This window comes from Engraulis encrasicolus, chromosome 2, assembly GCF_034702125.1.
Source record: "Engraulis encrasicolus isolate BLACKSEA-1 chromosome 2, IST_EnEncr_1.0, whole genome shotgun sequence".
Lineage (NCBI taxonomy): Eukaryota > Metazoa > Chordata > Actinopteri > Clupeiformes > Engraulidae > Engraulis > Engraulis encrasicolus.
This window is the reverse complement of record NC_085858.1, coordinates 46,406,599-46,430,036: the sequence shown is the minus strand read 5'-3', so window position 1 is coordinate 46,430,036 and position 23,438 is coordinate 46,406,599. Positions and strand designations below refer to the sequence as shown.

Here is a 23,438-nt window from a genome sequence, read left to right as displayed (position 1 = left end):
GTGCTGTTTATGTAAATGTACATAGGTCCAATTTACACTGATTTGTGTCTATATCGTATCTATCGCAAATGCACTGTTCATTTACACTAAAATACTGAAAAAAATGAGTAGGCCCTCACGTGGCGAATGATTTGTAGACGCCAGTACCCACATATTCACTCCAGCACAGATCTGATCGGAAGGGAGAGGGAAAGGACATCGGAGTTTGCTACATTGAAATATGAAAAAAAATTGTGAACTGACATGCTTTAAAATGTGCATTAATTGTAAAGCGGACGATATTTCTTTCATGTGATGGGAATTTCACTACCAGTAGGCTATGCGCTACCAGGATGTCCTGCCACTTGTGAACCACATTCCTTGCATGATGTTGCGTTCTTGTTAAGCTCATCTTATTAGCCTATTGAAATATTGTACCATTGACGGAGTATCAACAAAGAATGAGACAAAATGCGCCTGTAGCCTACGTGAGTGTTTTTCGCTGACATAAATGTAAACTGTCATAGTGTATTATATATTAGCCTATAATCACCAATTTTAACCAACTTTGTAGCAAGTGTACGTCTTCAGTGACAGCTTTACAACCATGATGTGAGCCACATTCCAGTTGGAACAATATGTTGGGGTTTCCTTTGGTTATGAAAAAATCAGGTGGTGCGCTCAACACATTAATAGACCTACGCGACACTAGGTGCCTATCTTTGACGATGAATAAACTCAAATTGGAAGCACTCATCAGATTTCTTTTTAGAGAAAGAGAGGCACTTGCATTTTTCTTTTCTTTTTTTCTTTTTTCTTTGTTTGCCTCGCTGTCAGGTTAGGGAAGGGAGACACCTTGTTTGCCCATTGGTGTAGGACACAGGCTAATTATGAACTTGTATGATTTAAATGTCCATACTTATCAGTGAGGTTGTCATATCAGTTGTTGATGTGAGAAAAATAGCCAGCTTTTATTAGTTTGGCGCGGTTTGCACTGGCTTGATGGGTCATGTCATGTGACTAGTGAATCAGCCGATCCCCGATTTTTTTGTAAACAGAGTAGCTTTTTATTGACAGGACAGAAACAGTGTTTGTAAACGTAAGCAGTTTGTAAGATGCCCGCACAATGATATGGTGAGATGAATTGATGTAAACAGAGTCATAGTAAGACAAAGTATTTGCTACAAAGTATTTGTGAGTGTGCCCAGTAGGAGACAATATGATTTTCTAAATTTACTTGAATGAAAATGAACAATAATATGAAGATGAAACATGGCAAATTGTGCAGAGGAAAGAATTAAATCAACTTTAATCAACTAAATGAACATTATTTCAAGCGTCATTGCTGAACAACAATTACCGGTGGTGTGCGTTTTTCCATTTCATTTTTTTTTATGGATGAAGGTTAGGTCCACCAGCCTTCCATAGGGTCCGATCTTTAACTACATTAGCTAATCAAGAACACAGGTTACAAATATCATATGTCTTGTTTTTCTCTCACTGTGATATGATGAGTTCACAACAGCTACGTAGACTGGACCTTCACAAATGCTTTGTTAGGCTGACGCTAAGGTTTTGGGATGTTCCATTAAAGCACCTGAAGACACACATGACTAATTCTCTTGATTTCCATTTTTTGCTTTGCTGTTTGTTCACTCTCTGGTGCCTGTCCACTGCCACCGTTGAGGTCAAACATTGCCGCTAGTTCTTTTCCCCCTTTCTTCTTTGTTGTTGGCTTTCTTTCCATTTTTTCCTCTATGATTACTTGCAGAGTTGGTTTCACTGGTACTGCCTCATAGTTCAGGAGCATGTCCTTCATTTTGAGGAGCATTTCCTTCGGTATAGGTCGAGCATGGCGGGACACGTACAGTTTCTCCAGCTGAGCGTTCATGGGAGAGCTCACATACTCAGAGCAGGAAGGACCGCTCAAGCTGGGGCCACAGGTCACCTGGAGTTTGTAGTAGAACGTTCCGTGGTTCAGGGCACATGCATCCTCCTTGGTCCCTTCCTTCAGGTTGACAGTACAAGCACCAAGCCAGTCATCATCCCACCCACTGTCTTGATCCCACACCTCAAACCTCACAGTGCTGGTCTGGGACAAGAGGACATCACCAATATCAAAAGGCATGTTCCACCGAGGGTAGTTGTTGTTCCAAATCACATTGCTGCGTCCGATTTGCATCTTCTGGGAGTTAAGCACCTTCACATAGGCATCTGTTGTTTTGATAATGTCACCCCACAACCCTGTTGCCTTCACTGCTGTGACGATGACTCGAGCGAGACCACGTTTGGTGGGACAACAATTGCTATCTACACCAGGATTACCATGACAACTGCAGATACAGGGTTCTTTGGAATTCCTATTGATGCCAGACTTGCAGGGCTGTGAGCAGTTTTGCCAGAGTCCTTGCTCTAGAACGTAATGCTGGATTGCTTTGCGTAGTTCTTTCCTGACTGAGTTGTTGGTGGGTAACAGTTCGTGGAGTGGATCCAGTGAGTAGTTGATCACATCTGGGTTGGCTGCCAGGCTGGACAGCCATTCTTTGTAGGCCGCTGGGTCTTTGTCTGCAGAGAAGAGAAGATCGGCTTCTGTGCTGTGGCCACCAAAAACCTCTGTAAATCTGACGGCAGGAATGAAAGCAAAAAAAGAATCTTATTATTTTGTTAATGCGTTTTTAAAGTGTTTTTTGGGCCTTAATTACGACAGGAAAGTGTGAGAAGAGACAGTAAATAAGCAGGAGAGAGAGATGGGGTAAGATTGGGACACAGGTCCCTATGGGCATGCAAGGCCATATGCAGGGGGCTTAGCACTCCGGACCACAGGAGTGGGGAATACTTGAGCTCGCTCACCTGTCATTAAAGCTGCCAGAGAAGCTTGTCTTGTCCTCTGTCCTCTCCGTTGCCTCTTTGCAGTGCTTCATCTCTGCAACGGCCTTGGCATGGTCTCCCACGCTGGCTGAAGCCTCTAGGTCGAGACACATCTTGACCTCATCCGACGACAGGCCTTGTAGGGAGGCCATGCACTGCCTGACACTGGTCACAGAGTGCACCATCCCACCCAGGGTCACCTGAGCAGAGGCATGAGGGAAGTTCAATAAGTTTGAGAATGCACGCACACCGGTAACACAGGAACTCGAACAGAAACAGAAGATACAGTAAGTGAAAGGAAATGATAAACGTTCACCACACTGTTCTGGGCTACCAACAATGTTGCACTTTGAAAACTGTTCTCTGTCATAGTACCTCAGTGGTGGAACAAACTTCCAGAAGCATCAAGACTTGGAATGTCTCTCGGCCTTCAAGAAGCAAGTTAATATTTTCCTCTTTCGTGGCTATTTACTGCACTGATGCCCAAGCTGGCCCAGACCCAGAGAAGCCTCCAAGGCATGTTGTACGCTGGGTATGTGAGTGTGAGCGTGACACTCTACTTACCCCTGTGCTTAACTCATCCATACGAAGAGCTACATACTGTATTGTACAGGACATGCAATACGTGTAATATGAAATATGCTTTTTGAACCCCAACATAGTTCATGCCCAAAGACATGGCAAAATGTGTTTTATCGCCGCAATAGTAAAATTAATTTTCCTCTTGCTTACTTTTGTCATATAGTGGGTGCCAAAGTTGTCGATGAGCTTGTAGAAACGTCTTTTGTTCTCAGTGGTGTATTTCTTGGGCAGTTGGTTGATGGCGTACTGGAATTCTGGGTGGAGAGGGGGCCGGTTGGAAACCATGTAGCTGTAGAAATAGCAAACAGCACATTTATGAACAACTCAATAAACACATCATTGTCATAACCACGAATACATTTGTAAGTATTACAAGCTGATTTATCACTAGATTTCAATGGGCAACTCCATTTTTCTGTTTTCAGATCAAATATAATGCTGTTATACAGCAGAGTATAGTGGCTATACACAGGGAGAACCATGGCTAATATATTATTAAATTGTGTAACATTGTTCAGGGCTTTTCTATATGCCTACCTGTAGTGACTGCAGACCATCTTATGGCTCAAGAAGGTATATTTGTCTCTCTTCTGTTTTTCCATAGCATACTCGGCTACATGTGACTGCGTTCCAGCTAGCATGAGGTAGCCACCAACCATTTTGGTCTCTACGTTTAAATCAGCTTTCCAGTTGTTCTCTACACTGGATGTGAGAGAACTGACAAGGGACTCGAATGACTGATGCTGTGAGCTAGCGACCTTCATGCTACATTTCTGAATAGGTCTCCAGTCCACCACGGGAAGTGGGACCTTCTGCATCTTCCCTTCTTGGTACGGGTTCTTGCACAGCAGGCAGGTGTTGTTCTCGCGGCTCCACAGGTTCATGTCGATCACAAAGGCCCCCTTGCGCTGCATCCTGGTGATGTCGAAGCCCTCGCCACCCAGGTTGGAGCCCGGAGCAAACTCTGCCTCTTTGCACTGATCAGGGGAGCCTCTGGTGCAAGACGAGGTGGTTGGTGGAATGACGGAGAGACAGATCATGAACAGAAAGGTGACACCTGATGCAGCCATAGCCAGACCTGAAATAAAATTGAATATTAATTAATTTGCTTTGAGAAATACTGTATGCTACGTTACAGAACAGTAGTGATATATACACATATATCATAGTCATGTACTATATTACTATCGCTACACAACTGATTGATTTGACATTGTTCACTTGCTAGTATAAAGACTTTGATTTCCCTGTATCAAGAATATCACACTAAAAGTCATATTTCCAGTGAATGCACTGTTTTGTTAGCCCATTGATGCCTAAAACACCTGCAAAAAAGGCTACGGAATGCCTAAGCCCGATTTAATAAAAGCCGCCCTCAGCCCATAAAAACTTCAATATCTCAGCCTCTGAAGCACATACCTAATAACATGCAATAAGTTGCATTTAAACACTGGGACTAACATACCAGGCTTTTTTATAAAAATGTCTCAAATATCATGATCCTGAATGCGCAATGCAACATCCAGCATCAATGGGCTAGTCTTATTTTACATCCCAAGAGCCTTTACAATGTGTCCCTCATCCTGTATGCCTGAAATTGTTTTTTGATTGTTAACTTGGTGCTGCTCCCATTTTTTCCCCCTTTCTGCCACACCTTGAACCCTGTCAATCCCAAGACAACAAATTTGTAGAAGTTCATAAAAACCTCAGTTGATCTGTGTGTTTGTGGGGGGGGGGGGGGGAGAGACAGTTCTCATCAGGCAGTCAGATATGCTCTTGAAACAAAAAATCTAATCAATCTTATTTTTAAGTAAAATCACTCAATAATAGTACTTTTAACTGGAATTTAGAACCAGAAATTAGACTATTTATACTTGTTATCGAACATTTGTCCTTGGGGCAAGATATTTTTTACTTGATTAGATTATTTTACAAATATTGCTTACAAGAAGTTAAAAAAATATCACCAAGTAAAAATAAATTGCAAGAAGAAGGATTTCTGAGCGCTCTTGTACTCCAACTGTAGGTTCTCTTGAAGTAGGAAGACTAAAGTCTTCATTTAGAACGTGGTGGCACTAGGGCCAGCTTCAGGCAACTCCACAGGTCGACAAGGAAGTTATAATTAAAAACCCTTTATTTTATCTGGGGCATGGTAACACTGGTAAAACCGCCAAAATCCCAGATAAAATAAAGGGTTTTTAATTATAACTTCCTCATCGACCTGTGGAGTTGCCTGAAGCTGGCCCTAGTGCCACCACGTTCTAAAAATATCTTGCCCCATGGACAAATGTTCAAAAACAAGTATAAATAGTCTAATTTCTAGTTCTAAATTCTAAGTACTACGGTAGTTATTAGGTGTTTGTAACCTAAAATAAGATTGATTAGATGTTTTTACTTGAAACTAGAAAAATAAGCTTGCTAAGATTTCTTTTTTTTTTGCAGTGTACAGACTCAACATCACCGCTGTGTACATTTGTACTGACACTGACAGTTTAGTTAAGATTTTGTAAAAAGAAACATACCTGTCAAGAGATCAACAAGTAGCCTATGGACAGCAACAGGTAAACTGAGAAGCTGAGAAAGAACGTTTCACTATAAGTACACCAGAAAAACAATAGAGGGCCGGGGGGGGGGGGGGGGGGGGGGGGGGGGGGGGGGGGGAGATTTAGACCACAAACCAAGTCTGGTGTTAAGGTGGTCTATTTAATTCAAAATCTACATGGACATTGCAGTCAACATGCTGATACAAGCACGTACATGACCTAGAAATGTTGAACCAACAGTACAAGGCCTTCCAGTCAATGGTAGTCCCAAAGAGTCATCCAAACCCTGACACGTTGTCGCTGTTAAGATTCCATATGTGCATAGTTCATAGAGGGTCATCATGGTGTATTAATTGACACATCTCTTGTGCCATGCTGTCCCCTGATGCCCATACAGAGTACAGTATTATATTGATGTCCAAACTTTATTTTATGGTTTCTGTAACATCTACTTACGTAGGCTCAGTTTAACAAACAGCATGCCATGTAACATAATGTACTTACACTAATGTAGGGCCCAGAGATGTGGACTTGTGACTTGGACTTGAGTCAGACTTGAGCACACAAATGACTTGACTTGAGACTCGACTTAACAATATTAGGAATGACTTGTGACTTGACTCGACTTGCGCGCTATTGACTCGAGACTTGACTTGACTTGACAGTTTTAGCTTGCAATGACTTGCGATTGTATGGCAAGTGTAAATGTATTTATTTTTTGCATTTGTATGTCAAAAAATTGCATGATAAAAATGAAATATTAATGATATATTAAATATTTCATTGAGGAACATGACTCTGGAAAAAAAAGTGACACCCCCCCTGCGCATTTCTATTACAGGAGGTGTTCCTGGGTCACCCGCATCACTTTGGGGGGCTCATACATAAATATTTTCTAAACTCTATGACACAATAGTGATCATATGTTGAGTAGACAAGGCAGAGGGTGAATTATGTGGAAAAGGGAGTGCATATATGTTTGGTCCTCCATTTGTGCTATCAATGTTGCAACCTTGCACAAAAAGAACACTAGGCTACTGCTCAATCCGAGATCTTGGATTCTTGGATTGAGTTTACTCACTTTCTTCACTGTCTCTCTTCTCTCTCTCTCTCTGTATCTCTCACTCTCAGAAACATGTATACTGTACACAGAAATTCACAAGTATAGTGAGGGGAACATGAGGGTGAATATGAGCTATGATTTTTTTTTCCTTTTTAATTTTTTTCTTCTATATGCCTGGGTGAAAATGACCCGAACATCTTCTATGTAACCAAAACATGAACACCTTACAAGGGTTAAACAATACCAGTAGGCCTATTACTTTTGTTTAGAACACGACTGACAAATTGGTACATGCATAGCAGTGTGGAGAGGTAATGAATTTATGACCAATGTTGTCAATGTTGCCCATAGAATACAAGGTGACTTGTTAATACTTGAGAAAATGAGACTTGGACTTGGACTTGGACTTGGACTTGACTTGGATTTGACTTGGTCAAATGTGTCTTAACTTGTGACTTGACTCGGACTTGATTGGTCCCATCTCTGGTAGGGCCTACCATAGGGGTTAAGGGTAGGGTTAGACTTGTGCAGGGCCGCTGAAAGCTTTGACTGGGCCCAGGACAAACTCATCTGAAAGGGCCCCCCTCCCAATACATTTCATGTAACGAGGACCCAATTATGGGCCCCCCATTTCCCTGGACAGGTGACCCCTTTGTCCCCCCCTTATCGGCATCCCTGCATGTGTAAGTACATAACATTACATGTTGATGTTTACACACAAATAAATAAGCCATAAAACAAAGTGTAACCAAATTGTTTACTATTGCTGAGTTAGCTAGGGTTACGGTTAAGTTAAACCATACGTTACACATACATATGCTACCTTACATGTCTAGCACACCTACGTACTATAGCACATTATGCTTCATTGACTCAAGATAAAGTGACGTGTGCGAGTGTGTGTGTGTGTGTGTGTGTGTGTGTGTGTGTGTGTGTGTGTGTGTAGGCCTGACAACCATTGTGGGGTGCCAGATGTCCCCACTAAGGTAGTAACATGGTGAAAATGGTACTTTATGGGACCCACATTATGGGGCCCACCAGGTTCCCAGCCAGCCACGGCCCCATGTCACTGTGCTCATACAGTAGGCACAATCGAGATACTGCAATTGTAGATAGCAATGCATTCTGGCCGAAAATGTTGCATGCTGAAGAGGTGACATGTCACATGGTGCCAAACTATCGTGGGATTAATGCGACTACAGACGGACCTTGCAACTCCTGCAGTTGCTGATCCCTGTTGATGCTAGTCTGCAAGGGTTTGCAAACCGCCGCTGAGGTCACGCGCCCATGAACTGGTACGCCAACAACTCACTCACGTGTGTGTGTAGGTGCCTTGTCTCACACCCCTACACAAGTTTGCACTGCTCCCCACTTCAGCTCCTCCTCCCCACCTCTCGCCCCACACCTCACACGTGGTGAGCTAGTAGATCAAACTGATGCGAGCTCATCGTCTCGTTCATATTTGTGGCCGACTTAAAATACGCTGTGTTTAATACCACCCACATTGTGACAACAAGTTCTTGCTCACGTCCTTCTCATACGTATGTCGATCGACGGCAACAAAGTCGATTGCACCTAACCTCTCAATCTAATTCCCCCATTGCCCAATCATCCAATCCCATTTCCAAATCATCCAATCACCAATCTGCTAGTCACCAGCACCTGTAGCCTATTCCCTATAGCCCTTATAAACCCTTCTCACTCTGCACTCTCCCTCTGACCTCTTCAACGGAGACACGCACTACAGGCCACGGACATCTCATTTCCTAAGTCCGGCCAGCTCCTTGTTCCTGGAAGCCCAGCTCCTTGACTTCTTGTCTCCTGCTTCGTCCCAGGTTGTATACCTTTATGTTGGACATTCATTACTGGATCGTTTCTTTTAGATAACATTAACTTACAAGAGTGGAACTTTTCAGTTGGACTTACGCAGTCCAACTGAAAAGTTCCACTCTTGTAAGATAATGTAGGGAATTTAACTCAATGGGAGGGCCCCACAAAAAATACTGTAGTTTAGTGCTTGTGTGCGTGTATGCAACCAGGTCATATAGATGTTTCATCTGGCATGGGGACTGACAACAGACGTTAGCCGTTTGGATATTATATTATTAGCTGCATTTATTTTCAAATTATAAATTATACATATACAATAATATAATGCATTGTCTTAAGTTGCTTGCATTACTTTGGATACAAGTATGTGCTGTTTACGTAAATGTAATACATAGTAATATGCTACATAGTATCTGTGAGTGTGTCCAGTGGAAGATAATATGACATTCGAAATTGATTTTTGAATGAAAAGGAACAATATTATGAAGATGAAACATGGCAAATTGTGCTGAGCAAAGAATGAGATCAACTTAAAATGTTAAACTAATTTAAGCATCATCGCTAAACACTCCCATTTTGAGGAGCATTTCGTTTGGTATGGGTCGAGCATGGCGGGACACGTACACTTTTTCCAGCTGACCGTTCATGGGAGAGCTCACATACTCAGAGCAGGACGGACCGCTCAAGCTGGGGCCACAGGTCACCTGGAGTTTGTAGTAGAACATTCCGTGGTTCAGGGCACATGCATCCTCCTTGGTCCCTTCCTTGATGCCAGTAGTGCAAGTTCCCAGCAAGTCGTCATCCCACCCACTGTCTTCATCCCACACCTCAAACCTTACCATGCTGCTCTGGGACAAGATGACGTCACCAATGTCAAAGATCATGTTCCACTGAGGTGAGTTCTTGTTCCAAATCACATTGCTTCGTCCAATTTGCATGTTCTGGGAGTTAAACACCTTCACATAGGCATCTGTTGCTGTGGTCCTGTCACCCCACAACCCTGTTGCCTTCACTGCGGTGATGACGACTCGAGCAAGGCCACGTTTGGTGGGACAGCAATTGCTACCTACGCCAGGATTACCATGACAACTGCACGCACAGGGTTCTTTGGGATTCCTTTTGATGCCAGACTTGCAGGGCTCTGAGCAGTTTTGCCAGAGTCCCCGCTCTAGAACATAATGCTGGATTGCTTTGCGTAGCTCCTTCCTCACTGAGTGGTTGGTGGGTAACAGTTCGTGGAGTGGATCCAGTGAGTAGTTGATCACATCTGGGTTGGCCACCAGGCTGGACAGCCATTCTTTGTAGGCCGCTGGGTCTTTGTCTGCAGAGAAGAGAAGATCGGCTTCTGTGCTGTGGCCACCAAAAACCTCTGTAAATCTGACGGCAGGAATGAAAGCAAAAAAAGAATCTTATTATTTTGTTAATGCGTTTTTAAAGTGTTTTTTGGGCCTTAATTACGACAGGAAAGTGTGAGAAGAGACAGTAAATAAGCAGGAGAGAGAGATGGGGTAAGATTGGGACACAGGTCCCTATGGGCATGCAAGGCCATATGCAGGGGGCTTAGCACTCCGGACCACAGGAGTGGGGAATACTTGAGCTCGCTCACCTGTCATTAAAGCTGCCGGAGAAGCTGGTCTTGTCCTCTGTCCTCTCCTTTGCCTCCTTACAGTGCTTCATCTCTGCACCGGCCTTGGCATGGTCTCCCACGCTGGCAGAAGCCTCTAGGTCGAGACACATCTTGACCTCGTCCGACGACAGGCCTTGTAGGGAGGCCATGCACTGCCTGACACTGGTCACCGAGTGCACCATCCCACCCAGGGTCACCTGAGCAGAGGCATGAGGGAAGTTCAATAAGTTTGAGAATGCACGCACATCGGTAACACAGGAACTCGAACAGAAACAGAAGATGAAAGGAAATGATAAACGTTCACCACACTGTTCTGGGCTCCAAAAAATGTTGCACTTTGAAAACTGTTCTCTGTCATTGTCCCTCAGTGGTGGAACAAACTTCCAGAAGCATCAAGACTTGGAATGTCTCTCTGCCTTCAAGAAGCAAGTAAATATTTTCCTTTTTCGTGACTATTTACTGCACTGATGCCCGAGCTGGCCCAGACCCAGAGAGGCCTCCAAGGCATGTTGTACGTTGGGTATGTGAGTGTGAGCGTTTGTGTACACTCTACTTATCCCTGTGCTTAACTCATCCATACGAAGAGCTACATACTGTATTGTACAGGACATGCAATACGTGTAATATGAAATATGCTTTTCCTGCTGAGTTGGTGAACCAACATAGTTCATGCCCACAGACATGGGAAAATGTGTTTTATCGCCGCAATAGTAAAAATGATTTTCGTCTTTCTTACTTTTGTCATATAGTGGGTGCCAAAGTTGTCGATGAGCTTGTAGAAACGTCTTTTGTTCTCAGTGGTGTATTTCTTGGGCAGCTGGTTGATGGCGTACTGGAATTCTGGGTGGAGAGGGGGCCGGTTGGAAACCATGTAGCTGTAGAAATAGCAAACAGCACATTTATGAACAACTCAATAAACACATCATTGTCATAACCACGAATACATGTTTAAGCATTACAAGCTGATTTATCATTAGATTTCAATGGGCAATCCCATCCGGCCGTTTTCCTATCAAATATAATCAGATATGGTTTGAGAGGAGGAAGGAACTTTGATATAATGCTGTAATAGTATTGTATTCTATATACAGGGTGAACCATGGGTAATAAATTATTATTATCATGTAACATTGTTCAGGACTTTTCCATACCTGTAGTGACTGCAGACCATCTTATGGCTCAAGAAGGTATATTTGTCTCTCTTCGTTTTTTCCATAGCATACTCGGCTACATGCGAGTTAGTTCCAGCTAGCATGAGGGAGCCATCCACCCTTTTGGTCTCTACTTTTAAATCGGCTTTCCAGTTGTTTTTCACGCTGGACGTGACAGATCTGACCAGGGACTCGCTTGACTGGTACTGTGAGCTGGCCACCTTCATGCTACATTTCTGAATAGGCCTCCAGTGCACCACGGGAAGTGGGACCTTCTGCATCTTCCCCTCTTGGTACGGGTTCTTGCACAGCAGGCAGGTGTTGTTCTCGCCTCTCCACAGGTTCATGTCGATCACAAAGGCCCCCTTGCGCTGCATCCTGGTGATGTCGAAACCCTCGCCGCCCAGGTTGGACCCCGGAGCAAACTCGGCCTCTTTGCACTCTCGAGGGGAGCCTCTGGTGCAGGATGGGGTGGTCGGGGGTATGATGGAGAGGCACAGCATGACCAAAATGAAAACAGATGAGGCAGCCATGGTGGAATCGCCTGGAACAATTTTAAAAGAAGCAAAAACCTGGTAAGAATAACAGACTGAAGTAGTATGCAAATAATACAAACTGTACAATACCAATTTAAATGCATAAAGACATGACCCCTGTTATAAATTCTCGTTACCAGAGAGACGATGACCAAGTTATAATGTTTTACTAAAGTAGGGAGTAGTGTAGTAGGCCTTCAATGGTTAGGTCTATTCAATGACTATTATAGCAGTCTGCTAATGTAATGGTGCGCATCATTAGTCTTTGAAGCTTTTTATCATTGAACGCACTCAAAGATTTGTATCCTTTTTATGGATGTAGTTAGGCCTACTGGAAAAAAAAGTTTGATGCATGGATTGGAGAATACACTGCCACTCAGCCCACTGCCACTCAGCCAATGAAGGAGCACTATATTAGGGGGGGCAGGGGCTCAGTGGGCTAAGGCACCATACCATTAAGCCCTGGACCCGTGTTCAAGTACGGCCAGAGGTCATTTCCCGATTCTTCCCCTACTCTCTCTCTCCCATTATTTTCCTGTCACCATCGCCATTGACCTATCACCAATAAAGACATGAAACCCCAACAAAATAATAACTAACAAGAAACTGTGAACAGATGCCCAGTTTGGCTGCTGACAAACTCTGCACCGGCCTCGTATTGGCTTTGTCTCCAACACTGGCTGACGCCTCTAAGTCAGGGATGGGCAACTTCCATGTGAAGGAGTGCCACATTTTTTCATCTTCGCCATCGGAGGGCCACATGACCAGGCATCGGACTGCATTGAGAATCTTGAGGACGTGCTCGAGAAAGCTTTGGGCAGTGTCCAGACTCTGACTCTACCATCATCAACAAAAGAGCTTGGTGAAAAAATAATCAAAGCAGAGGAATGACATTTTTGAGTGGACATATTGTAATTACTAGCGCAACAATTTAAAAAAGGCGACCCTCGCAAAACCTTCATGAATTCCATGCATGGTGTTGACGTTAATAGCGTTTTTTTGATGTACGTTTCATGGAGAAAATGACCATTACACATTGGGACAATGTTAAACTTTTAAAATTCGTGTGCTGATGTGGATGCCGCGGCTTGACGCCAATTTTTAAAGGCATTCGCAATGCATTCGGGGAAATCTGTCGTATCCCTCCGTTTGCAGTGTGGTGTCGTAAAATCTCTGTTTGGAGTGGTAGAAAGCCCTTACCCTTACCCCTCTGTCTTAACGTGAAATGGGACGTCACTACCCCTACACGTGAACGCGCAAAACGGAGGGGAAGGAGAAAGGCGTAGGGCTAATGGGTGAAATGGGATTTACCCCAGAGTCCTTAACATGTAAAATGATCCTCCATATCTTACCTTCAAGACATAATCAAAGCTAAATAAACACAGCCCTACCGTGGCCTAATGGTGGGGCACTGGGTTACTATGCCGGCGACCCGGGCCGGCTCGATTCCGGCCCGGGTCATTTGCCAGTCCTTCCCCATCTCTCTCTCCCCACTCATTTCCTGTCCCCCCCTTACCGTCCTCTCACAAATAAGGGCACACTTTACTATGCACTTTACTTGAGCACTTTACTATGATTGATCATTAATCAACCATAGTAAAGGCCATCACCAAGTTCTCCAATAAGAAGTCGAGAGTCAAAGGAGCTCACTTGAAAGAGATCCAGACGACATGGGAAACTGTCCTTTGCTTACAGAAGTTGCAGAAGTCCATTCTTTTTGAAAATAATAGTCTTGCACATCCTGTGCTACAGTGAAAATTGACCATGCAAGTTGTGTTAGTGCTAACTTCAAAAGTCAGCCTCCATGATGGCATGGGGGTGCAGTAGTACATCGGTTAAGCTGTTCTAACTCACCTGTAGAATTGAATACAGTACTGAATGAAATAAATGGGTTTTAAACAGCATGAAAAACCACTTGTGCATTATATTTTGAAGGGAGATCTTCGATTACTGCCACATAATAAGGATAAATTGCATTCTCTACTATGTTTTAACAGTTTAACTCCAACATAAGGACCAGCAGGACATAAAATGGCTGGCTTTTGGTCAAGACCTGTCACACTGTAAGCACTACAGAAAGGAAAACATTGAAAAACATGACAAGGAATACAACTACAGTACAATTTAAGCTGGTGAAATCATGTCCAAGATAGGAATCAACACTGTTTTATGGCAAGCCAGTTTGAGATGTAAGCTTAGCCTACAGATCTGACAGAACGACTGGCTCAGCTGTAGGCCAACCCGCAAACTTTCCAATACAGTACAGTCCTATTAAGTTTGGGGCATGATTTAATATTGTCAGACTACAAATACCAACTAATACTAATAATACTAACAAATACCTCCTCTTAATGTATGTTCTCTACAAGTCTTCTGTTGTCCAGTCTTGCACTTTACATGTCTGTATGAGCACTGTCTATGTCCATACTGTCTTATGTCCATGTATGAGTACTGTCTATGTCTATACTGTCTATGTCCTTACCTAGATTAGTCTGTGTCTGCATGGGAAAGCAAGAAACGTAATTTCAAATTCTTTGTATGACCAGTGCATGTAAAGAAATTGACAAATAAAACCAACTTGACTTGACTTGACTTGACTCATAGGTTATGTTTTACGTCATTCGCACTATCACTCAGCTTAAACGGTGATGCTGGGTGTTGCCTATGCCACATAGCCAGGCTATTCTATTTGGGCACAAATAGCCTACATTGTGACGACCAGTAGAGTAGCATTGGCTATTTAATAGTTAAAGTGAAAATGTAGGCCTATTAATCATGGCCAGTAACGGTTACTCTTGGTTGCGCACCTGTTTCTCCAACAGGGCACTGTGCGCCGAATTGCGTGCCTTCATTATGCATTAGCCTAATTAGGCTACCTGCAGTATCATATCCCATTGACGAAGCGCTCGTAGACCATTATGGCGTGAGTCTCCAGGGCTCCAGACTAACTTTTTGCACTGGTTGCACTGGTGCGCCTAAAACATTTTTTTAGGTGCACCAGCACAAAATTTAGGTGCACCCAAATGTTTTCACCACCCCATACATACGCACCTCAGCTTTACAAAACAAGAATTTAAAATAATAATAGCAATAATAATAATTATTATTATTTTATTATTATTATTATTATTATTATTTTAAAAGACCTGGAGCCTTCCATGTGCTATAGGCTAGTCTTCCAAATGTGCTCCTTATAAAAGACATGACAGTAGGCTACCTAACTAACACATCTTGGCTACAAGCAGGGCTCTGAATTAACACCAGCCAGTCAACCGGCCAAATGCTGGTGAAATTTCAGTTTGGCTGGTAGAAAAGACCAAATTAGTAGCCTTTTAGTCAGTAGTGACAAGTAAGATCAACATACCAGCCTTTTCCGCAATAACTTATAAAGGCTACACACGCAACACAAGCACAGAGTTCCAATATGAGGATAGATAGATAGATAGATAGATAGATAGATAGATAGATAGATAGATCTTTTTTTATAACAAACCCTACTAAAAATGGTGTGATTTTTAAAATCATTAGACACAAATAGCTTAGCCTATGTTTACAGTGGAATCTGAGGTGAATTGGGTTTTGTCTATTTCCCCATTTTTGAGCGCTCTCCCTCTGCATAATGATTGTGGTAGGCTATCTTAGCAAGCGCTACGAACAGACACGACAGTACTAGTGCGCTCGCTCGCTCACTCTCTCTCTCCCTCTCTCTCTCCCTCTCTCTCGTGCTGTCTCAAGGTGCATGAACGATGCCTTGCCGACTGATAGGCAGTATGTAGCCTGCCCTAGTCGCTATCAAAAAACTCTTACAGAAGTCCCGACAGACTAGCGCGTCACCTGTTTGGCCAGCTCCGCGCACCCGTCTGCGTTTTTGTGTGGCTATGTTTAATATCCGCTCAAGCCATTTCGTTTTTCCCCGTGACTGTGACTCGCTCATGTTTAAAATATCCTCAAGTCATTTCGCTGTTTTTACAGTGATTGTACCGTCCGTTGCAAAACTGGTTGAGAACACAAAACTCGCTGGCACATGTGAACTCGGATAGTTGAGCGAAGTCGAACATTCTATTCTGAAACGTCGGGCTGCCTGTGAACAAGGAAGGGGGAGAAAGCTACCGGTAGTTCAGCGGAGTTGAAGGAATGACCGCATCGACACGTTTTATTGCGTGATGATGGGCCACTACTGTAGAATGACTATTAATTTTATGTCCATTAAAACGGTTGTTTGGTAATTGATTTTGTTCTACTGATGGCTGGTCGCACCGGTGCGCCTAAAAATATTTTTTAGGCGCACCATTGGAAAAAATGGGCGCATATGCGACCAAATTGGTCGCACTCTGGAGCCCTGGTCTCAAATTCGTCATCTGTGCTGCAAGACATTGGTTTATCGCAATGTGACAGAGAGAAATAGCCTTTTAACGCTATAGGTAGCTTTCTGCCGTTAATGAAAATAAAGTTCAGGCTACCCCGGTTCTTCCCCGCAGAATTTGCAGCACAGATGACGAATTTGAGACTCAGGCCAAAATAGTCTACGAGCGCTTCGTCAATAAAGGATATGATGTTGGTAATTGAAATGCATGCCTGGAGAAGGCACGCAATTCGGCGAACACATCTGGAGCCAAGACATGCCCCGCCCCCTGCGCGCATGGTTCAGTCTAACCACGACGCAGAAATTGAAAATTGGAACATGAACTTATTTTACTTTGGTTTCAAATTCGTCTATTTGCTCTTTCAAAAGCCACCGACAAATTACAATGAAATGAAAAAACAACATCAATTATCTGTTTTCTGAGTTGTCTGGAAAATTAAAAATTGAAATTTTGAACCCATTTTTCATATTTTTCATGTAAATTCGAAAATGGATCAAAGCACTGCAAAGCGTTACACTGACCACCGACCTCTTAAAAGTTAAATATCTTAAAAATGGTTTGTGCACAAACGAAGCATAAATGATTCCAACCATTTTCGAGTCATTTGAATGTTGACGGGGTGCTGAGTGACCTACTTTCAAAATATTAAAAGTTAAATAATAAGAAAATGGTTTGTGCACAAACGTTAATTTTGTGTGCACAAATGAAGCACAAAAGATTCCAACCATTTTCGAGTTATTTGAATGTTGACCGAGTGCTGAGTGACCTACTTTCAAAAAATGTAAAGTTAAATAACATAAAATCAGTTTGTGCACAAACTTAAATTTTGCCTGCACAAACGAAGCACGAGCGATTCCAATCATTTTTGAGTCATTTGGATGTCAATGGGGTGCTGCTGAGTGACCTAAGGTCACCGACCTCTTAAAAGTTAAATATCTTAAAAATGGTTTGTGCACAAACGAAGCATAAATGATTCCAACCGTTTTCGAGTCATTTGAATGTTGACGGGGTGCTGAGTGACCTACTTTCAAAAAATTAAAAGTTAAATAATAAGAAAATGGTTTGTGAACAAACGTTAATTTTGTATGCACAAACGAAGCTCGAACGATTCCAACCATTTTCGAATCATTTGGATGTTGACGGGGTGCTGAGTGACCTACTTCCAAAAAATTAACAAAAACTAAAATAACATGAAAATGGTTTGTGCACAAACGTAAATTTTCCCTGCACAAACGTTCAAAAATGAAGCACAAACGATCCTAACCATTTTTGAGTCATGGGGTGCTGAAACATCTATATAGATATATGTAAATATCTTCAAGATCTTTTGTGCACAAACACTCATTTTGCCTGCACAATTGTGCACAAACAAACCACAATGTTTTTATTTACATTTTCTTCATATGGGGTGCCAACTTCACACAGGTACTTTACCTTCGTGAAATTGCTCTGATCTAAACCCTGGTAAATTGTACCCCCTTTTCAGTCCCTTTCCTCAATAGTGCCTCAATTCGAATATGTCTGTAGAAGTACTATAACAAATGAAAAAAAGACATACTGTAGTACACATCCATATTTTGAAGTAACCATTGTGGTTGTGTTAGGGCAAGCATATCCAAAGTTGAGTCCAAGGTCGAAAAAAAAAACCAAAAGTTTAAATTTGCACTGATCAGCAGTTTATATCATAAAATCACAAGCACTGTCTGAAAACTGTATATCAGTTCTTCACAGCTTTTGCCTGGATTACTTTCCAAATGATTGTAAAGCATTAAACATCTGGCAACATGTATGGTAGGCTATGTATTTAGGCTCACCTTGAGAGAGATGTAGAGATTTCTCTTTTTGCTCCTCTCTCCTTGATAGACAGCAATAAAGTACAGCATTTACCCCATGTGAGGATGAACAATGAAAGTGGTAGATTATTATAGGGAAAAAAGAGAAAATGAAAGTTTAACAAGAGGAAAGAAGTGGTCGGGGTGTGAAAAAAATTCAGACCTCAAACCAAGTCTGGTGTTAAGGTGATCTAGTTCAGTGGTTCTCAACTGGAACAGTCATGGCACCCACCATTTTCCTCTGCCATTCGGTCGCGACCCATTTTTTTGCGTTCAAGTCAATCCAATGCAATTCTCAAAATATAACCATACTAGACCTGTGTAATAACATTATCATTACTATTTAATTTATTGTTATTATTGTGATCATTAGGCCTATTATTATTATTATTATTATTATTATTAGCCTATTATTATTAGGTCAGTGGGACCTACTTAGGCCACTTGTGTTCTGCATATGCATGACCATTCTATGCTGTCAATAGACAAACACATTTTTAAAATACAATTTTTATTTTTAATTAATTTAATCAGGATATGAACATTATCCTACACTTAAAAAGTGAGCTGTATGAACATTGCAACATCAATTTGAGCAATAGCCATTTCTTTACAGTGAAAATATCATGCATTAGGCCTTCAAGATCTGGGAAATGCAACATTCTGGTTTGTTATGATTGGCAATAGGCTTGTGAACGCAGCAGTTAACAAAACAAACACTGCGTTTATTCTCAGGTATGCCTAATGCTTGTACAATGAGGAATTGGGGATTGTTTTTTTTACCAGGGTTTCAAAATCTGGTAACAGGTAGGGGAGTGCTCGGTTTCAAAAGCGGCACCCCCATTTAACCATCAGCTACCCTGAGGAACATACTGCACACCCACAGACAAGCCAGGACACCAGATTGGAATTAAACTTGATATTTATTTTCTATTCAATTCCTAAAAGCGCACGTGCACACACGCACCCATTCGCGCGCGCACACAGGATACTCACACACGCACACTCATCCACTGACTCGCTCGCTCACTCACTCACTCAAGCCCCCTTGGGCAGGTGTAGTCATTAGTCCTCCTGAACCAGTTCATTCCATGGGTTCACATGCAACCAGAGTCCGAATCGAGAACAACAGAGTCCAAAGACCACAGTCCACTCAATTTGGGTCCGATCATCGCCAGCAGGGGTTCCTGGCCTCCTGGCCAAGGGGAGGGGTGGGGCCCAAGTCGCTGCAGGGAACAAGTGCAGTATGAATGTCCACGCAGGCTGATGTTTCAATATACACATAACTATTGCAGCTACTACCCGACACTCGTGCATCACACCATATTAACGCCGCACACGAAGCTCCAATCCATGTAAACAAGTCACTGCAACCGGTGAATAAAACGGGGTAGCTAGCCACGGCATAAAGTTGTGTCAGTCCTGCATAGTGGAGTTTACTCCAACGCACGATAACATTTAGAGGGTGAGTCCGGGGGATAGGTGAGAGGGAGGGAGAGACAGAGAGCCAGGAGCAGCATGCACATTTGGAGAACTTGGAGGCCACGGTAAACAAGCGTAGACACTTAACTGATCGGGGGAGGTGCTCCATCACCCCCGCACGTCCAACTCGGCAGCTTCATCGGAGTAGGTCGTTCCGCTGACCTCAACTCTGGCACTATGTCGTCCGTCGACCTCTCGGCTGCATGCATCCGGATCCGTAGGATCGATTTCACTTCATGCCATCTTATCCCGCTTACTCCCGTCCGGTTACCGGTCCTGGCTTGCACCCTCTCCTACGGCTGCTCCTGGTGGCGGCGTCTCTCCCCCCTCTGGGTTGCGTTCCACTTCCCCGGTTCTGGTCTTTTCTCCTCCGTCCATCCTGTTGCTTTGTTGCTCCGTCTCTGTATAAATATCCTTGTCCCTTGTGCTTGTGCCAATCACCCGTCACATTCATTCACACTCCACACCTGCATCCACTCTCACACCTGCATCCATTCATCCTGATTAGCCGGGACCCACTAGTTTGATGCCCTCTCGGTACCTCACATGGTAATCAAACATTTCAAAGAAGCGATTTAAGGTTAGGGTTAGGTTTAGGGTTAAGGTTAGGGTTAGGGTTCAGGTTAGGGTTAGGGTTAGGAGTTTGTTTAGGGTCGTATGACGTAATCAGTAAGCACAGACATACTGTATATGAAGACTAGATACGTCATCGCGTATTTCAAGCACGTCTGCACAGGTCGGCCATATTAGAGCAGCCTAAACTCTCCACAGACCCTCCGTTACAGCTGAAGTAAAGTGAAGAGTTGAAACGTTGGGATACTTAAAAATGTATTCTGTTGCTTCGCTGATATATTGACACGTGTTTATAAATGGTAGGGCTCCTTAAAACTTAAGTGTAGACTGGGGTAAAACGCCCAGGAGAGTAATAGGCCTATGCTTCCCACTTAACCTATTTGTCCAAAAAATTAGATAGACCTACAGCTAATACACATTTTAATCATTGCTGTGCATGACGGAGCACTAAAGCAGGAGACAAAAGATCAGGGTCAAATGAGTAGGTTTTATTTTTCACAGCTCTTCAAACAATAGTTCAGGTAAGCATTTGCATGGTAACATAAATCTTCTTTCTTCATCACAGATCTTCAAAGTTAACACAGGTGAGTTCAAACATAAATCTTCTTCCTCAAAGGACGGTTGGTAAAGAACAAAAGTTTTGTTTTTCTTTTTTTTTCAGGTTTCTTAAAATAAAAGTCTTTCAGCATGAAAACGTAGAACAAAGGGATTTTCTTACGACCATGGTGAGTACATCAAAAGTTCACAACGGAAAAGTCTTCAGAGGCAGAGGCAGAGTTTGTCCAGGGGGTGCTCAGAGTTCAGAGTCTGTGTGGCAAGGAATCGTCATGACCGAGCAAGGTCACAGTGAAAGTCAAGAGCTTAAGTAAAGACTGCACCATGAGTTGCAGCATGGGCTACAGGTGATTCCACTGATCACCTGTCGCGGGGTCTCCTGGTGTGCTTGGCAGGGGCAGGGTCAGGCCTAGGTGTCTGGGGTTTCCCAGGCCGATTGCCAGGAGCTGAGGCAGACTGGCGGCATCTCCTGGCAGGTTGGGGCATGGCAGGTCGGGGCATGACAAATACAATTTTAATAGCCCATCTTGCATCTAACATGGAATAGGCCTACTCAGCTGTGACACTGCGCCAGAACCAACAAGTGACTTTGCCGAATGCTGCTTTTCACGCAGCCGTTCGATCAGCTGTTTCTCTTCCTCACTAGGTAGCGCAGCGCTGTTAACAGCGGTTTTGAAAGGATTGCGCACCCATTCTCTGCTCTGTAGTTTGGTGAGATGTGCAGAGAGAGTGCTCTTCAGAGCAGTTTTGTCCGCGATATTATCCACATGAAGTATATCTTGACAAGCGGTGGAGAAGTCTTTGTTTACTCTGGTTTGAGAATGCGACAATGCAAGCTTTCTTTTGAATACGTCAAATAAAGTCAAAGGAAATGACTGGTTGTGCACGCTATTCCGCAAACATTCTGATTGTAGGCTATGGCGAGAGATGGCACGGAGTTCAATCGCTTATCAAAATAAGAGTTGTAAATTGTTGCAGGAAAAGTTGGACATTTTTTTAGCGAATCAATGAATCCACCGCTCCGCGACCCATCAAAGAACCCTTCGCGGTGGGTCGCGACCCACCAGTTGAGAAACACTGATCTAGTTCATTCAAAATCCACAGGAGTATTGCAATCAGCACGTTGATACAAGCATGTACATGACCTAGTGGTTGAACCACCACTACAACAGTACAAGGCCTTCCAGTCAATGGTAGTCCCAAAGAGACATCCAAACCCGCACACTTTGTCGCTGTTAAGTATTCTTTTGTCTTGGTTAAAAGAGATTCCATATGTGCATAGTTCATAAAGGGTCATCATGGTGTATTAATTGACACATCTCTTGTGCCATGCAGTCCCCTGATACCCATACAGAGTACAGTATTATCTTGGTGACAAACTCTATTTTATGGTTTCTGTAACATCTACATAGGCTCAGTTTAACAAACAGCATGCCATGTAACATAGTGTAGGCTACTTGCACTCTAATGTACCATAGGGGTTAAGGATAGGATTAGACATGTACACTACATGTGTAAGTACATAACATTACATGTTGATGTTTACTCACAAATAAATAAGCCATAAAACAAAGTGTAACCAAATGTTTACTATTGCTGAGTTAGCTAGGGTTAGGGTTAAGTTAAACCATACGTTACACATACCTATGCTATCTTCAGGGCTCTAAATTATCTTTTTTCATCACCATTCAAAATGGCTAGTAGATGTTATCCTTACTAGCCAAAACGTACTTGCTAATGGGTCAAAGTGACTGGTAAGTTGGCCTTCTCTACCAGCCAAAATGTCACCAGCATTTGGCCGGTTGGCTGGTGTTCATTTAGTGCCCCTGGCTACCTTGTCACCATCTCTCATTGAACTCCATTGATTTTCATTGTGTTGCTTTCCATGATTACAATGACCCTAAACATACACCTAAGGCCAAAGTTGATTTTCTGAAGAGATGAGAGTGACTCAGTGATTAAGTATGACACCTGATCTGCGTATTTGAAGTGTTTTGAAGTGACTTATCTGCTCATTTTCACATTATGTTCGATAGGCAACAAAACTTTTGTCTTGTGAAAATCTGCCCTGTCTGTGTTCATTAAAGGGTCAATCTTTCTTTGGGGCATGAAATGTATTTTTGTACATACATTTTCATTCGGGAGGGTTGTAGCTTTCATATGAGTGACTTCTGAAGCCAAGTGATTAATTGAAAATCAGGTTATTAGCTGTTATTCCAAACCGATGGATGGGCGACAACTCTTTTGGAGACGGCTGTACTGTAGTTTAGTGCTTGTGTTCATGTGTGTATGCAACCAGGTCATATAGGAGATGTTTCATCTGGCATGGGGACTGACAACAGACGTTAGACGTTTTGCATTTATTTTCAAATTTTAAATTGTACATATAAAATAATATAATGCATTGTCTTAAGTTGCTTGCATTGCATTGGATACAAGTATGTGCTGTTTAC

General features: G+C 42.8%; 2 protein-coding genes across 2 annotated transcripts; both read right to left on the bottom strand.

Annotated features, from left to right (window-relative positions):
• Positions 1–115: 115 nt before the first annotated feature.
• On the bottom strand, positions 116–4,499 carry LOC134464934 (perforin-1-like). The gene is made up of 5 exons (XM_063218264.1): positions 3,967–4,499; positions 3,580–3,718; positions 2,830–3,047; positions 1,636–2,600; positions 116–171 (listed from the first exon to the last, which is right to left on the bottom strand). The coding sequence occupies exons 1-5, from the start codon at positions 4,497–4,499 to the stop codon at positions 116–118; spliced, it is 1,911 nt and encodes a 636-aa protein (XP_063074334.1).
• A 4,716-nt stretch (positions 4,500–9,215) lies between these two features.
• LOC134464925 (perforin-1-like) lies at positions 9,216–12,176 on the bottom strand. Its single transcript, XM_063218253.1, has 4 exons — positions 11,644–12,176; positions 11,229–11,367; positions 10,472–10,689; positions 9,216–10,242 (listed from the first exon to the last, which is right to left on the bottom strand). The coding sequence occupies exons 1-4, from the start codon at positions 12,174–12,176 to the stop codon at positions 9,414–9,416; spliced, it is 1,719 nt and encodes a 572-aa protein (XP_063074323.1). The 3' UTR covers positions 9,216–9,413.
• Between the last annotated feature and the right edge of the window lie 11,262 nt (positions 12,177–23,438).